General features: G+C 34.2%; 1 protein-coding gene across 7 annotated transcripts in view; it reads right to left on the reverse strand.

Moving 5' to 3' along the window:
- VTA1 (vesicle trafficking 1) overlaps positions 1–16,910 on the reverse strand; it is a 53,671-nt gene that overhangs the window by 18,348 nt on the left and 18,413 nt on the right. For 5 of the 7 annotated variants that reach the window (XM_062614248.1, XM_062614249.1, XM_062614247.1 and 2 more), the window contains 3 exons: positions 4,912–5,006; positions 1,587–1,714; positions 959–1,034 (listed from right to left, as the gene is read on the reverse strand). In XM_062614248.1, the coding sequence (XP_062470232.1) occupies positions 959–1,034; positions 1,587–1,714; positions 4,912–5,006 (299 nt within the window). Of the gene's footprint in view, positions 1–958; positions 1,035–1,586; positions 1,715–4,911; positions 5,007–5,848; positions 7,237–9,428; positions 9,477–16,910 lie in introns of those variants that run through there. The other 2 variants (XM_062614251.1, XM_062614253.1) reach the window with 2 other exon arrangements.

The raw sequence follows: 16,910 nt of genomic DNA on the forward strand, positions 1-16,910 counted from the left end.
TCTTAGATTGTTTACTGTCATTGCTGTATCTCATTTATTTTTCCAGGTATTTCAACCTTCTTTTAACAAGAAGCAGTAGCTTTCTCTATTTTTTTTTTTAATTTGCTGTAAGTTACTGACTATATTATGACATTTTCAAATTGAGCTTCTCAGTTAATTTAGCATTTTCAATTTTCAGAACAAGGAGTACTTTATTAAAAGTATGTGCTCCTCTCTATTGGAGATTAATTCTTCTATTGGGCATGAATAACAGAGAGCAGTTAACTACACATCTAACAGAAAATTTTGGTTTAAAATAGACCAAGAGATTATTCTGGTGAACTTAATAAAAGTGTTCCAATTCTGGAATATTTGTTTGAGTGAAAGATTACCTACCATGAAGAGCACTGGGTTAGTTACTTTAGTAGATTTTCTTTTTCAACTAAAACTTTCATGTGTTAATGGCCAGATAGCAAGACATTATTTTATGAAATAAATCCACATTCTTCAAACTTAACATATCACCTTTTAAAAGCAGTGTTTGTTTCAATGGCAAAATATCTATTCTAACTAAAACTGTACATGATTCTACCTCAGTTATTAGCACTAAAGTTCTTGCTTGAGGGAGAAAAAAGGTCGAAAAAGCCAGGAACCTTTCATCTTTTTCCCTATAATAATTTCTACTTGCTCAATATAATATATGCATCCCACCGTAATCATCACAATTTGAATTTCTAACTGGCACCTAAGTCATGAAGCATCTTCCAACAGATAATGGTGTCTAGTATTTCATATGTAATTTCTTCAAAATACTTAGCACAATTACAATGACTAACACATATCTGACAATATAATTAGAAATTATATTCTTTGAAGTTTATATTCACAAATTATAAAAACAACCGTAAGGAACGAACCAAGTAATTTGCACCTGTTAGGAAAGGCAGTCAGATAATACATTGACATCCCCAACACTTACCTCTTCAGAGAGCTCCCCAAATACTGTTAGAACATCTATCAGGAGACTTGCAGTATAAAAGGACTTTATCATGTTTCTGGAAAAATTAAAACATTTCACTAACTTGGTAATGTCAGTCTCTCAGGATCACATTTTTAGAAGCTGTATTTTAGACCAAACCGGCTTATTTCAAACCAGACATCACTAATTTTACTCTTTTTTTATTCTGATGTTACAGAACTTACTTCACAATGCTTAAATTTAGCAATGCATTGACTAGTCTCCTGGCTGCTGTAGTAACTGCTGTAAATCAAACCACATAATGTATCATCAAAACTATTCTAATATCAGAGGACAGAAGAAACATTCTATGATTCTGTAACATGCTTGATGTTAAGCTCCCGGTTAGCCTGGGGTTTTTAAAGGCTTGCCAGTAGGTGAGCAACCACTTACAGAAGACAAGAATGAGGATGCTAGTTAACGTATGAAGTTAGAGACATACCAGTAGTAACAAATTTAGTTTTCTGAAAGATATAAATTAATGCATTAAAGCCCAATTCTTGTTTCGAGTGAAATTAAAGAGTGTGGATATTCAAATTTCCTGACCGGTATCTTAATTCAGATAACAAAACCAAAGATTTTCACCTACTTATGAAATTGCCCAGCTCTGTCTTCATTGTCTGCATACAAAAACATTTTCAAGGCATAATTCTCCACATGAGCAGAACCAACAATGTCCTGAGTAATTGCTTCATTATCACCAAATTGCTTTTTCATCTTAAGAACATTGAAAAAAAATAGTTACGTTATTAGATCCTAGCAATTCTGCAACAGAATTCAAGTACAAGAAGCTGCTGATTTAGACAACGCGAAGTACAGTTTAAAAAAGAAAAAGCATACACTTCAATTATTTATTTTAGCTCTGAATACTTAAAAAAATTCCAAACACCAAAAAAAAAAACCCACCAAAAAAACCAAAACAACACAAAATACTTCAAACCAAAACTCAAACCTTTAAAATAAACACAACTACAATACTGTGAAGGAATAGCTACAGATATTTTTGCCTTTATTATAAAAAAAAACAAAAAACAAGCACTCTGAAGCCTGTATCAGGATTCCACACAGTTCAACTGATACAGTAATGCATGCTTTATAAACATACTGTAGGTCAGAGCGACCATCTGTCTCTGTCTTCCCTCTTGTAAGGCATTTCACTGCAGTTCATTACATTTTTCTAAGTCTAAGCCCTACCTTGAGCAGACTAGTGACCTACAGATTTACCAGAATTTTCAGTGCAAGCAGTGCACTGTAATTCAAAGACCTCTTTTCAAAGACGTTAGAGTACAAGGATACTCAGGTTTCCCAATAAAAATCAGTAAAGCAAATAACCCTGTAACACAACAGGTGGATTTACAGCTTCTGAATAGGCCTACTGTTTCTGTATAAGGAAATCTCAGGTTATCCTTACAGAACAAAAACAGGAACACTGCATGATACTAACCTGCAGCCTTTATTTTGCTGAGATATTTAAACACAATCTCTGAATGGCAGTTCTTTCTCACTGTGCATGTGAAGAATATTTAATCATGCAGGCTGCATTTCCATATTTTTCAGATTGCTGCCAACTTTTTAATACACAGAACATTGCCAGAAAAGTTATTTGATTTCAGTAGTGAAATAGAAACTTTCCAAATACAACTTCAAATTTGAAGAGTTTTGTCAAACTCATGCTCCACGTATTTTTCAAAATATATTTGTTTTACAAAGTGTAATTGTTTTTCTTGCGAGTGTACCACAATTTGTAAGTTGCAAGATATATAACTGAAATGAAGCACTACATTAAATTGAGTAAGAAGATTATTTTTGTGTGTGTATATATACATTTCACCGGCCTATATATACACCTTACACTTAGAAAATAACTTCATACTGTTCTTGATCTGATGTTCAATGGACATGATTTCAAATGCTCAAATGAGTGTTACATATACTTCTAAAAATATTGATGTTAACAAAGTTGTTTACTTTTGAAATTACCCTTCACACAATCTATGCATCAGTACAGCAATGCTGAGTTTTTAAATGATGGTTGATAATTTGAACCTAAAAATCAAGCACATTTGCTTTAGTTTTACCACAAACATTTAAGTGAAATAGTTATCTACTGGAAAAGCAAAACAACACAATTATACATACAAGTATTTCTGACAGAAACATATATTTGGGACACAAAATCACTCTCATCTATTTGGAATATTATTAAGCTTCTTGCAAAGAACACATCTGGTATCTTCCAGATATATCTGCACTGTTTTATTCTTTCCTACAATGATGTTTAGTATTGTTTGTAAACTTCATGTTTAGTATTGTTTGTAAACTTCTCTCTTAACATCTAAATCAACTGCAGCAACACACAGAAAACTGTGAGACACATTTTGGGCAGAACTACAGCACACCTTTGTGCCCCTGCTGGTTAAGGGCAGACTGAAAATGGCTGCTTTTCCTGCAGGTGTCCAACCTGTCAGTATACCCAAGCTTCCTAGCTCCCAAAATTCTGTATTAGATCTGCTTAGAAGTGCTCTCTCCATCCTTCAACCACTTGGGTACATAGAAGGAACTTCAGTACCTAAGCATCAGTTGTCACACAGCCAATTTTACCAGCAACTGAAAGGTGAAACCATAGGGTTTTGCTGCTTTTCTAGTCTTTCAAAAATTGAAGCAAAGAGAACATTGCAGACAGACCAGTTGCTGAAGTACCACAATGGATCAAATAGATTTTAACAATCCTAAGGAAATGAAGAGCAAAATCTTCTGGAGTTTTAATCTCACCTCTCTTCCCCTTTGAACACGAAAATCAGATTCATTAAAGATGTCAAAAATTGATGAAATAACACAACGCGGAGTCACTGTACACTGGATTTTCCACTACTCCGATTTTCAAATCATAGTTAAAACATAGCAAGAGGTACAAGGTATGAAAAAAGACAAATGGGTCACTCTGATTTTCAAGTCATAGTTAAAACATAGCAAGAAGTACAAGGTACGAAAAAAAGACAAATGGTTCATATTTTGGGGTGTTTTCACGAAGAATTGAAGGCTATTACACCAGTTTCACAAACTCTTCAGGCATGCTCTAACTAGATTTTGGATGGAATCTTAATACTGAATACAAAAAGAACTGCTGCTTCATTTTTCAACATTACTTTCTGCTTGCAAATGAGCACTTAAACCTTCAAGGCTACTGAAAACTACAGTATGTGAACATAAACAGCTCCTGGAACTTCCACTGACCATCTGTACAATGCCTTTACCTTTCTTTAACTCTGTTCTGTTTCAGGTTGTTTGCTTTTAATACTATCAAGTCCACTCAAAAGAGCATGACATCGCTATCTCTTACCCACACAGATAAGACTGTGCTTACAAAAATGCATAGTATAAGGTCCCCAATCTCTAACAGAGAACTTTATGTAACTTTAAAAGTATCTTTATCTTTTAGAAAATGTTAAAAAAAAAAACCAAAAACAACAACAAACAAAAAACCCAAACAAATCCTAAAACTCAAACCCCAGTCCTTGTGTACAACAGTTCAGGTCAAAAAATTTTAATAGCACCCAAAGACTAGGCTAGCCTGAAGTCTTCTAGAATACTGGTATTTATTTTGTAATGAATTATTATTTCCCAGGAGAATATGTATGAATAAAGTATCATTATGTTATCTATACAAAATCTTATGGCAAATGTCTGCTATATAAAAATCTGTTATGTTTGTGCATGCATATGTACATATAAACATGCGTACAGTTTTATCTCCTTTCAATCCTTCTGCCAATTTATTATACACAGAATGCCTGCATAGAGAATAGCTGCATAAATGACTGATGAAAGAGAAAAGACAGTATTTGCAGAAGCTTAGATAAAAATGAAAGTAACACTGTGAACCATTTTAGAGGAAAGCAATAAATTGTACTTACAGCTTCCAACTGGTCCATAAGTTTGGATAAAAATTTACGGCATTCTGGGGTTTTACTATCAATCTTCATCCCTGTTTGCATTGCATACAAACGACCTTTAAAGGAGAGAAAATACACAAAAATCCAGAAGTGATTATCTAAGGCAAAACCCATAGGCAAACAAAGCAATGCTTCCCACAACAAATCTGAAAGACAAAATCATCTTGTGTTTTAACTACATACTACTGCACTACTAGTGAGCAATGACAGTGAAATCTAGATATATTCAGTCTTGCAGAGATACTGAGAGATATTTTTCTAAGATTCATGCTTTATTTTTCTTGATGAGTATTCCTGATTTCAAATTGATGCTTGTATCACTATTATGCAATATTAAGTGCTTTTGTAAATAATCACCACCCTTGTTTGCAACTCTCAAATGGGAACTTCAAGTCAATTTTTATCCCTAATTATACATGAGTAATTTTTTTATTACTTACATACATGCGTAGAGTGTATGAATATATCTCAAAAATGGAACTCCATGTAGCAAGAACCAGTCAGCAGTAAACTCCATTCAATAAATGGAGTTAAGCATCTATTATTTCATTTATATGTATATATAGCATCAAAAGACACAAGACACAAACCGGATCTTTAAATCAGACAAGACAGATTTTACTAAACTTTCCTAGCAAATAAAGTCGCCATTTTTTTACATGATCTTGAAAATTAATGATTAACAATGATTAGTAACTTCTAACTAAAGTTACCTTTTTACTACCAAAAATCTATGAATTTTAGATAGGCACATGGCAGAATTTTATATGCTTCAGAAAACAGTGGATAAAATCAAATAATTATATACTAGGATTAACATACAGAGAAAGGAAAACGGAACAAAAGCATTCAGTAACCAAATACAGGACATTTTTCACAAGAAAGTCATTTTACTAACTGTCACTTCTGACCCTTGAGGGAGTCCTACAAAACACTTCCAAATGCAGAGCTTAAGAACTGTAAGATGCAACTCTACCAAATATTATCATGGGGTGGTTATCATGGCATATCACAGTGTCCTTCTCCCTGGAGGATACAGGTCTGCAAGTGATTGTTACTTGCTTTACAGCTTTAGCATTTCTTTCCTTACAAGCCTCAATTCATACACTAGAGATAGTCTTTTCCCTTCAAATTATCTCAGTAAACAAGAATATATAACACAGTTGCTTTCAAATTATGCTGATGTCTGCTGCAGAAGGTGGCATTATATGCCCACAAGCTGCCCTTTCCATCTATTATCAGTTCATCTAATAAAATTAGATTGCTTGATACAAAACTTAACCCAGGTTCTGCTGGTGAGTGTGATAACTCATTTCTCTGGATTTTAAAATTAGTATTTCATGTCCCATATACACTGATTATTCAAAACAGACAAAAGTGTACATTCCTTATTTGAGAGTGCAAAGCTGACAAATTTTTGAATGTTAAAACTGTTGGGTTGCCCAATCATTTAAATACTCCCTAAAATAATAAAAAAACGTACTTGTGCCCTTCAACACTTCTCTACTTCCACGTTTACAATTTACAAAACAACCTAGCACCTTTATATTCAAGTTTTCAGTAAAGAACAACCAAGTAAAAGTCAACTCTGAGTGAAACTTCAGGAATGATAAAAGATAGGGCCAACTGTAAGTGACCATGACAGGTGAAAGACAATAATTTTAACAAGAAAATGCTATGTAGATTCCATGCTATGTAGGTTTCATGAAGTGACAGCACTAATATTAAGCTAACTACTGGTAGGTACTCTTAAGCCCACACCTTATTTACCTTCAGGATGCTGACACGTTAATATTAAAAATTATGAAACCAGCACATGCGAAGTTTAAAATACATTTCAAAGAAGTCCAAACACAGAAAGATAAAGATTTGTGTCTAAGGCACTATAATTTAAGTCTACTGTCAATTAAAATATCATCATCATATGATGAGGTGTCAATGCTTATAGTCTTAAGCTGATTTTTAAGTACATACTTGACTGTAACACCCCTGAACACATTTCATGGTATGATTTAATAAAGTAAAATTTATGAATTAACATAATGGATGCTAGGCCTATGGGCCATCTAAATCAGTTACTTCGTTAGACAGATGCAAATATCACGTATTTTTTAGAGGAAAGTAAATCGACTTTAGACTGTTATGAGTTAGAATGACAAATTCAGAATACCCTTGGTCGTTACTGGATATAGATTTACCTTACTTGCTGAAGTATGCATGTTCATATCTCTTCCACAATTAATTTAAATAAAGAGAACCCTGTTTCCATATAAACAGGAATCTTTCAAATGTTTAATCATTAAAAAATCTGCTTATTTATAACTTATTCTTGTGTTATTCTGGTTCTGGGGTTATTTTGGTGTTTTTTTTTTTTTTTTTTTTTTACATTCATTTCAAATATATTCATTTAAATAGTGAAAGCAAAGTAAGTTTTTTCCACAATAATATCCAAAGGGGTGTATTTACAGAACTGTTACATCTCTATGCTTTGTAGGCAGCCCTACAATGCCAGTCCTTTCCCTTCTGAGGATTTCAGAGACTGAGAAACTCAGGTTTAGTGGTGGACTTAGCAGTCCTGGGGTAAAGGTTGGACTTGATGATCTTAAAGGTCTTTTCCAACCTGGTTGCTTCTATGAGTCTATGACCCCTTCAAACACTCCAAAGGTAAGGCATAAGCTCTTCCTTCATTCTCAAATAGGTGGTGATTAAGAAAGAATACAATATTTGTGAAAATTACCACTGACAAAGCATCAACACCTAGTAGCTTTCAGTAATGAAAGAGCATCTGTCTCAAACACCATTGATAAAATAGCCTGATTATAATGAAATACATGGAAACCCACAGTCATAAAATGCAAACCATATCCTACCACTCAAAATCTCTTGCAATGTCAGTTTCAATTGATGAACTGACAATAGTGAAGTAAAGTATACTTCCCAGAGTTTGAAACTCACCAGTGATAAACAAGGTTTTATGTATGTTTAAGTAAACTTATTTACTCAGTGCTGCTGTAGACAAAAAAGGGGCTTGGGGGTTGAAACCCTCTATCAACAATCATTAAACTTATCAAGTAGACAGCAAGTGAAATGGTTGATCTGAAATAACTAGGCATTTATTTGGCAAAAATAGTATAGGATGAGGCAGAAATAATTTGGTATTTGACTCTACAGACACTACTGAAATAAAAATAGTACTTTTTTAATGTTTTGAAATTTTGCTTTTGAAATTATCTGAAGAGAAATATGTGAGTCTAAAAGCAGTAAGTAATCCCTTGCCTTATTACAGACAACAGGAAAAAGTGTCTACTAACTAGTTCTACTCTTTGCATTTTTGTGTATTATCATTACATCTTATTCCTAAGGCAAAGAATCTTCATTCCAAACACAAGTCTTTCCATGACTGCATATTTTGTCATCCTTCTCTTTGATTCTGAAATGTCCTAAGCATTCTACATGAAAGCTATCTGTAAAACCATGTTCGCTTGTGTTGGTTTTCGTACTATTAACTTTGCTAATTAAGGTGCCAGAAGTCTCTTACATATCTTTGGTCTTTGTGTGTAGTTTATCCCACAAATACTACTATCATGTATACTTACTGTAAGATATGCTTTGATCCAATGAAGAAAATCTATTATATCCTTTTCCTGTCTAACCTACAGTAGATGCAAATACTCACTTCATTCCTGAATTTTCAGTAGCATTGAGCAAAACATAGTTTTCCTGCATTATTAGCACCAGTGAAATTTTAAACCAGCAACTAATGGTCAAAGAACTGTTCTCCATGTTTATGTTCACAGGCAATCTCAGCAGCAAAGAACACATAAGCAAGAGGCTAAAAGTTTGCCACTTACAACCAACAATTTTGCTGAGAAAGCTGAATATGAGTTCAATTTTCCCCCTCCCCCATATCTGAAAGAAAACAGAGTAATTATTTTCATTCCTTCAAATACAGCTGTTCTGGTTTCTGTAATATTGCAAAAGCAGTGGAATGTATTATTATTGTGCTTGTTAAGCCACAAAAACTGCTTTAATGTGAGTTTCTATTAACTCACATTAACTCAATTTCTAATAACTAGGAGTTAATCTCCTGAATGGTATGGACACCACAGAAAGAAATCCTCTTAGCATTCCGTATTACAATTGTGTTATTTCACCTTTTGTAAATATTGTGCTTGAGACGCCATTTTACATGAAAATTATTTCAGAGTTTTCTCTTCTGAAATTCTCTCTATACACTGAAAAATGTTTAAAGTGCATGTCTATAATGACCACAGTAATACACTGCAAACAACTAGACCTACAGGACCTATTTGCCTGGTAACTTCTAATAAAACATTTCCTCTGTGAAAAGCCAAGCTGCTGAAAATTCTGATATAAAGAGACAAATAAAACTATAGACTGCAGCTGCAAACATTAACAAGTTTTTAAAGCCTAAATGAAGTACTAAAAGAATGCAGACAATCTTGGAAATAAGTGACCTGTAATTCTCATCTGTTTTCACTATTTGTGATGAAGATCTGGAATACCTGGAAAAAAACAAATGTAAGTAATTACTATTTCTTTTTCAGCTTGTTCTATGCACTTGGCTTCCTAACAGACACAAATTGCATATTCCCCCCCTTTATCCAAGTCAAGTAGCAAAACATTTTTGTAGCTGACAACAGCAGTATATGCATAAAGTAAAGCACTAAGGAGGTAAAGGAGGCTGCAAGAGTTAATGTCAAAATATTAATTATTAAGTAGATCTAAAGTCACTTGTAATCTTTTATACACAAAGGCAGAACTGTTTTGCCAATTATTAACTACAAGAGGGTTTGTGCTCAGTTTGGAGGCAGGACATTTATATTCAAATTCATAAAGGCTTGGCAAGTAGTCATTCTCAGAAAAATGTTTTGCCAAGATAACTACAAAATTTACGCCTTGATTTTTTACCCTTAATCACTCTTCAGCAAATACTAAGTGTGGGTGTGCTGGATGGAATTATACAGTGAGCTTTACAGAAACTTCTCTGCTTTGTCACGTAATACCATGTTATTTTTCCTTTTCTAATACACAGCACAATTTCAGAGTGAGAATTTTGTCTTTAGTATGTGCCAGGCATTCATTCCTAATACACAGTAAGTTATTCCAGATTTATGTTTGGATAACAACTGAAACTCCCCTCACTCCCATTTTAAACTAACTCTCTGCCAAGTAAAAATACTGGAGAACAGAAGTTCCAGCCAGCAAGCATGCACAATAGCCTGATTCTATCTTCTAAATTCTGCCCTACTATCCATTTTAACTTTTCCTCATCTAACAGGATCAAAAGATTACAGTTCTTTTTCCCCACACATATTTAGTTCTCTAGTATACAGAAAAAAATTAGGAAATAGAAGATTTTTGGCATTGATAGTAATAGATTACACTAAACAGTAACAAAAACCATTGCCACAAGCCTCAGCCATATTTTGATTCTGATTAAGGGATGAAAGCTTTTTCAGGCCATAATTTATTACTCATTCATATTCTACACCTTCCTCTTCCCTTTGTCAAACCACTGACAGAAAAATGTTTGTTAACTGCTTGGCATAGGAAGACAGTACAAATACGGGAAGCAAGGGACAAGAAAACATTAAATTGGATTGCACTCAACTACTGCAATCATTTTCATATAAAATGAAATATTCTTGTTTTTGTTAACATTAATGTATCAGAAATTAATGTAATTTCTGCATGCAGATCATAAATATATGTTATTTCTACATGGCTAAATCCAAATAGTCTGAATTCAAAGACCTTAAAAAATAGATTTAACAGCATTGTCAAACCAACTCTGAAGGGCCTTATACATCCTCTTCATAATATGATGATGGAAGCTGGCAAAAGGCAAGGTATTAGGCTGGCAGAATCAAGTCAAAATCTGAAACATTCCAGAGAAAACAAATTATTTTTAAATATTTATTTTCAAGTAGCATTAGCTTACAGAAAAACTGTAGGAAAAAAAAAAAGTCTGAGGCAAAATTGGGGGGGGGAGGGAAGAAGACTACACAAAAATTTAAGAAACTCATAACAACAACAACAAAAAAAAAAGGTAGTATCATGACTCTCTCTTCAACTCTATTTTATATTATTCTAAATCCTACAGAGGAAAATGGATTGATAGCAATATATTTCAGGGTTACCTTACATGCTAGCAAACTTGTCAAGTCAAAACTGTCTCAAGTAAAATGTCTCTTACTTAAAAATGACTGGAAGTTATAGTACATTACATTAGCATTTGCTCTTATTTGAAGAACAGCAACTTGTAAACAAATAGGTGAAACAGAATTTGCAGTTACAAAGAAGACTGGTAATTATTAAGGTTAGATGGCAAAACAAGTAATCTAATAGTATCTATATGAATTCTAGGAAATGATGCCATATTCTATGCAGCCATTCTTCACTGTGCGTTCTGGCCTTGTGAAATTTGATTAAAAGATCTGTATGTGGAATTCACAGGTTTCCATGCTTTTGCACAATATTTAAACTTAAACTAAATAAATAAGTTTATTTAAAATAAAGTTTTCAAGGCTTATCTCTATAGTCTAATAAAGAAAATGAAATATTTCTAACGGAACCAGAAAAAAAAAACACCTTAGCAGTATGATTCTATAATAATTGAGATCTCAAGAAGGCAAAAGGGGAGAAGGAAGCTACTCTAGATTAGTTATGGTCAAGTCCTGCGGATAAACCAGCTTGTAGTGATTAGAGCACAAATCTGAAGTACGCCTGTGGAACACTCTCCAGTTTAAGCTGGAAGAAACCTATTTCATACTCTTAAAGTCCTCTGAGAGTTGAACCAAAGCACTCTAGATGGGCATAACCATGAGATCAGTTTCCCAAGTGCACTCCTGACCTTAACTGCTAACAGCATCCACGGCTGTATTAGGAGAATCACTGCCAGCACGTTGAGGGAAGTGATCTTTCCCTTCTACTCAGCACTGGTGTGACACATGTGAAGTACTGGCTCCAGTTCTGGGCATCCAGTATGAGCGACACTGGAAGGGCCGCAAAGCTGATGAAGGGCTAGCAACATCGGTCATACCAGGACAGGCAGAGAACTGGGACTGCTTAGTCTTGAAAAGGCTCAGAGTGTCTTATCAATGTAAATAAACACCTGATGTGGGGAGGGTATCAAAGGGGTGCAAAACCAAAGCCAGACCCTTCTTGGTGTTGCCCAGTGACTGGACAAGAGGAAACAGGCACAAAATTAAATACAGGAAACTGCATTTAAACATAATAAAAATCTACTGTGAGGATAATCACACACTGGAAAAGGCTGGAGAAGCTGGAGTCTCTGTCTTTTGGGGATATTAAAAAACTGCCTGGACACAGTCTTAACCAACCTGCGCTAGTGATCATGCTTAGAGTAGGGGATGGGATCAGGTGATGTACCAAGTTCCCTTCAACCTCAACAATTTTGTGATTCTGCAAATTAGAATGCTGATATTGATGCATTCCTTCTTTAGAAACAACAGCAAACCTGAGGCAGGAAAAGGACAATTCTGAATTCTACTTCAGAAATTCAAGCTGAATAAAGATCCACCCAAAAAAAAGGGAATTCTATGGTAGAAAAATGCATATAATTGTATTAACTGCGTACAATTAAACTTTAGGAGTTTCATACATACCTCAGAAATTATATGTATACAAATATACATACGTCAGAAATTAAGTTTCAGTCTCGGAGCACACTTGTTCTATTTTATGTTCTCATTCCTCCCTCTGTCAGATTTTTTTTTACATATTACCTATGTAATCAAAGCAAGTGCCAAAAGTACTAAACAACAGTTAACATAATTTTTAATTTTTGCTTCTACTCACGATTTGCTTTGAGGACTGTGCGGTTTATATATTTATCACTGTTATTCCAATCACCTCTCACTGTTTTACTGGCTCTGCAAGCAAACCAGTTTTCCCACTTATAAATCTTTGACACAAATCAGAGCAGACAAGCTAAGACTGAAGACAGAAAAAAAAAAATAAAAATAAAAGGCACAGGGGGAAAAAAAGAAATTGAGAAATATTTTTAGTTTATACTCATACCACAACCTAAACAGGTCTTAACAGTACACTACGAAATGGATGTCTACTTCTTAAATATTTAACCAATTAACTTATCCTGAATAAAGAATAGATTAAATCTATTCTTCAGTATGTAATCTCTAATAATAGGCTTTAAATCATTTGTAGTATTAGAAGCTCACGGAACAGTCTTCTGCCACCAGCAATATTAGAAGATGGAAAACATTTCTAGAAATGGATATAAAAGTAGTACAGAAAAAAAATAAACTGGAGAGCTCAGGAATCTGATCTTATTAGATAAGAAATAAGAACATTATTTCATGCATTTCAATTCTACAATGTCCCAGTTAAATGAAGTAAGTATGTGCAGGATCTCTGAAGTAAAATACAGCAAACACCAGTTACTGTTATTTCCATCAATACTTCTGAATTGCATACAACTTCTAAATTACTCATTCAAAAATGTAACAAGATACAACCAAAAGTTCAATGAATTAAAAGCTCAATAAAAATATCTGTCTGTTATTAGTCCTCTCCTTTGAGGAAGGATCAATACAAAATTAACAGTATTGCAGTTGTAAAACTACACAGTAATGGTTTTCCCCCCAGAGTTCCAAGTTAGGGCACGAATTTTATTTTTCATCTTTTTCCCTAATAAATTAAAAAAAATAAAAAAGTCTTATAATTGGCATGCAAGTGAGCAGCTTATTTCATAGATGTCTGACTAAAGTTGAAAGTAAACAGTCAGTCACATTTAACAGATGGTTTTTTCCAAAAGCTGAATGGCTTCTGATTCATGAGGATGTCAACTAGTTGTGGGGGAAAAAAAAAAAAAAAAAATTATTTCGCTTTTATTTTCTGCTTAATCCCACAAAACCAGAAATGTCCACACCACAGTAAGATTCTTCAGAAGGATTTCTCTGGTCATTTTCTATATATTGAGAATTGTACATTTTACATTGTAATGTACATTGTACATTTTCCACACTTTTTCTAAACAGATCAAGTCTACTGTTCTCATATGAATGTTTTCTGATGTTTAGCTGACTATAAAGCAAAAACCATCACAGCAGTGCTTTTCAGAAGATTCCTTACTGGAATCACAGTTTTTCATGATGCATTCACTGAATATCCAAACATTGTTGTATGTTAGGATGTTAGGTATGACTGAATACGAATGCTTTTTTGGCAACTCTGGCATTCTTGCAATATGTCTGAATTAGAACATCAATGGCCACTAAGTATAGATAAACTACTAATCATCTTTGAAAAGAGCTTAACAACACTACTGAAAGGCTGAAGCAACAGCTATTAAGAAAAATCTTGCTTTAAAGGCTAAACCAGAAATTTCTGGAAGACAGAACTACCTCTCAAACCCTGCAATTTTTTGAAAAAATAACTTCTGAGTCAAACTGCCTTAGAGCAGAGCTAGAGATATAATTTCTTTAGTTATTACACAGGCCATACATTTTTTTATCAAAGCCTGCCTCCTTGTGTTTGCAGAATAGCATCTCAAAACAGTCAGACTCATGTAAACTTTTAAACATAATAAAGTTACTTTATTGACCATGAATCGCTTATTTTCATTTTGCTAGGCCATCAACATAGCAGCCTTTATTGGTATTCCCTTATATCTACTGAATGACCTGATCTGTACTGAACCTGAAATGGTTACATACTGACAATGACTAACAAAATAACATGAAATGTGAGAAAAAGCAGCATATGGGGAGGTATGTATTTCAGAAGAAGGTGGTAGGTTACCAGAGTGCTGAACACTTAATAAAGTATTTAATCTCTTTAAAAAGAGAATTATTTTGTGAGATCAAGTCTTGTACAACTTAAAAAAAATAAACTTGGTTTCTTCAGTTCTCTACAGCTTATATTCTAAGTAGAACAAATTTTACAACCAAGTAAATTTATGGTACTTACTGTTAGGAAGTAAATATATATTTTATTGCTTCAATTAATTATGTCCATCTACTAACAGCAGTTAGGGCAAACAAAATATTAAGCTACTGAACATATGCCGCTTTGAATTTGAAAGCTAAAAATGGAGTTCAGCATAAAGGCTTTGTAAGGAATACACAGAGCTACCTGTAATAAAACCATTTTTTATTTTTTGCAGTATTTCTAGCAAGCACCACAACTACAAGTGTCTGTGATGTGTTATGGTGCACAAGAGCACCACTGTTGTTCTTTATCTTTCACCTGGAAAATTATGTGGCAGTTGAAAAAATACAAACCATCCATGCTGTAGCTATCCATACTGTATAAAACAGAAATTAATGTTCACCAAATTACAGTTTCTTTAAATCAACATAGGCCAGCAATATCAAAAAAGCAGGAGTCCTGTCTTTGCCCCAGGCCACTGTGTCTTGCTCCTTGTCTTTTTGTGTGTGGGGCACAGCTATGTATGTGGTAATGAATTGACCTGGTTGAAAAATAGCTTACTGTTGGTTTTCATCATACAGTTAGATTGATGCTTGCTTCTGAAGCACATGAGGGTTGGAAATGAGAGACCAGAGAAGGACTATAGTATCTTCTATAGGTGGCAGTGCTGGTTTATACTAATTTAATGCTTCAAACGAAGTACACAAAAAAAAAGAAAAAAAAAGATTTAATATTGTGTACGCAAATAAAATGTGTAACTGCTATTCAAATTCCCATCCCTGAGAGCAGGCTTCTAGCACAAATGGATGCTGAGGAGAGACAAAAATATTAATATGAGCATCAAGTAGCTCCTCCTAAGAATTGTGTCGTTAAGCTATAGAACGTAGTGTTTTACACTGCAAACACATCTTACCAGAGTTCACTTGTTGCTGATACTCAAATTAGTCTGCATCACAGCTCTTATTATTAGAAATATACAGATGAATTTGAACTACAATGAACAATGAGCTACAATCAAAACTTAGCAAACATATACCCATACTGAAACTATTGTGCCATGGAAACATTAATATTACGACCAAAGCTGCTTTTCTTTAGGAATGGACCACTTCCAGCAATATTCCATAGCTATAAACACCTTCCTCTTTTCTGTGCAAACAGCCTTGTGATGGAACATGCACTGTTTTGTCACATGACCTTTCACTGCAGGGTCCCCTCAGCTGGCTTCTGTGTCACACCACCCCTGCCGGTCCCAAGACATGGAGGCTGGTGGAGCAGCCCCAGCACAGAACACCACACTTGGTGTGTTCCAGTACACATCCGGCTTTCTTCACACTACTTTTTCCACACAACAAAACTTTTTCCACACAGAGCAAATTTATAGAGCTCCTCTGAAACATGTTTCAAAGATTCAGCAAAGAGATATTCACCTTTTTTCAGCAAAGCATCTGATGAGAAATGTTTTATCGCCACATGAAATCTGTGTTGCTTTCAAAACACTGTCTGAAAAGTATTCTTCTCCTTTGTGTATTTAAAAGAACAAAGGATTCAAGCAAGACCTGCCTTGAAAAAGAGGTGTCACTGCTTCTTCCTTTATCTATGATGTATTGAGAAAGGCCTCTAGAATATAGTCTTCACTAAACTCAGTAATGAATCAAATGTGAACTACTCAAACTAAAAAGATATGCAAATTTTCAGGCTCCTTAGGAGAGACTATGCACAGAACTTTACACAAAATAGTAATTATTCAACACAGTTTATTTTTCTGTATACTAAGACTAACATTAAGTTTCAGAACAGAAAAGACATTAAGAAAAATAGATATCAGCCACAAAAACATTTGTTTTAAAATTAAAATAGACTTCTATTTTGTTGCCTACACTAAATACTAGTAGTTTTCTTGTATACCCAGGCAGGGTGTTACATCTGATTAAAAACACCCCAAAAAAATAAAATCAAAAACCCCTAGGGCAACTTGATTAGCTGGTGCTTCCTGCCACACAAAGCATGATTTGTCCCGT

This window comes from Pezoporus occidentalis, unplaced genomic scaffold (genome assembly GCF_034315485.1).
Source record: "Pezoporus occidentalis ecotype Australia unplaced genomic scaffold, CSIRO_AGI_Poc_V1 ctg174, whole genome shotgun sequence".
Lineage (NCBI taxonomy): Eukaryota > Metazoa > Chordata > Aves > Psittaciformes > Psittacidae > Pezoporus > Pezoporus occidentalis.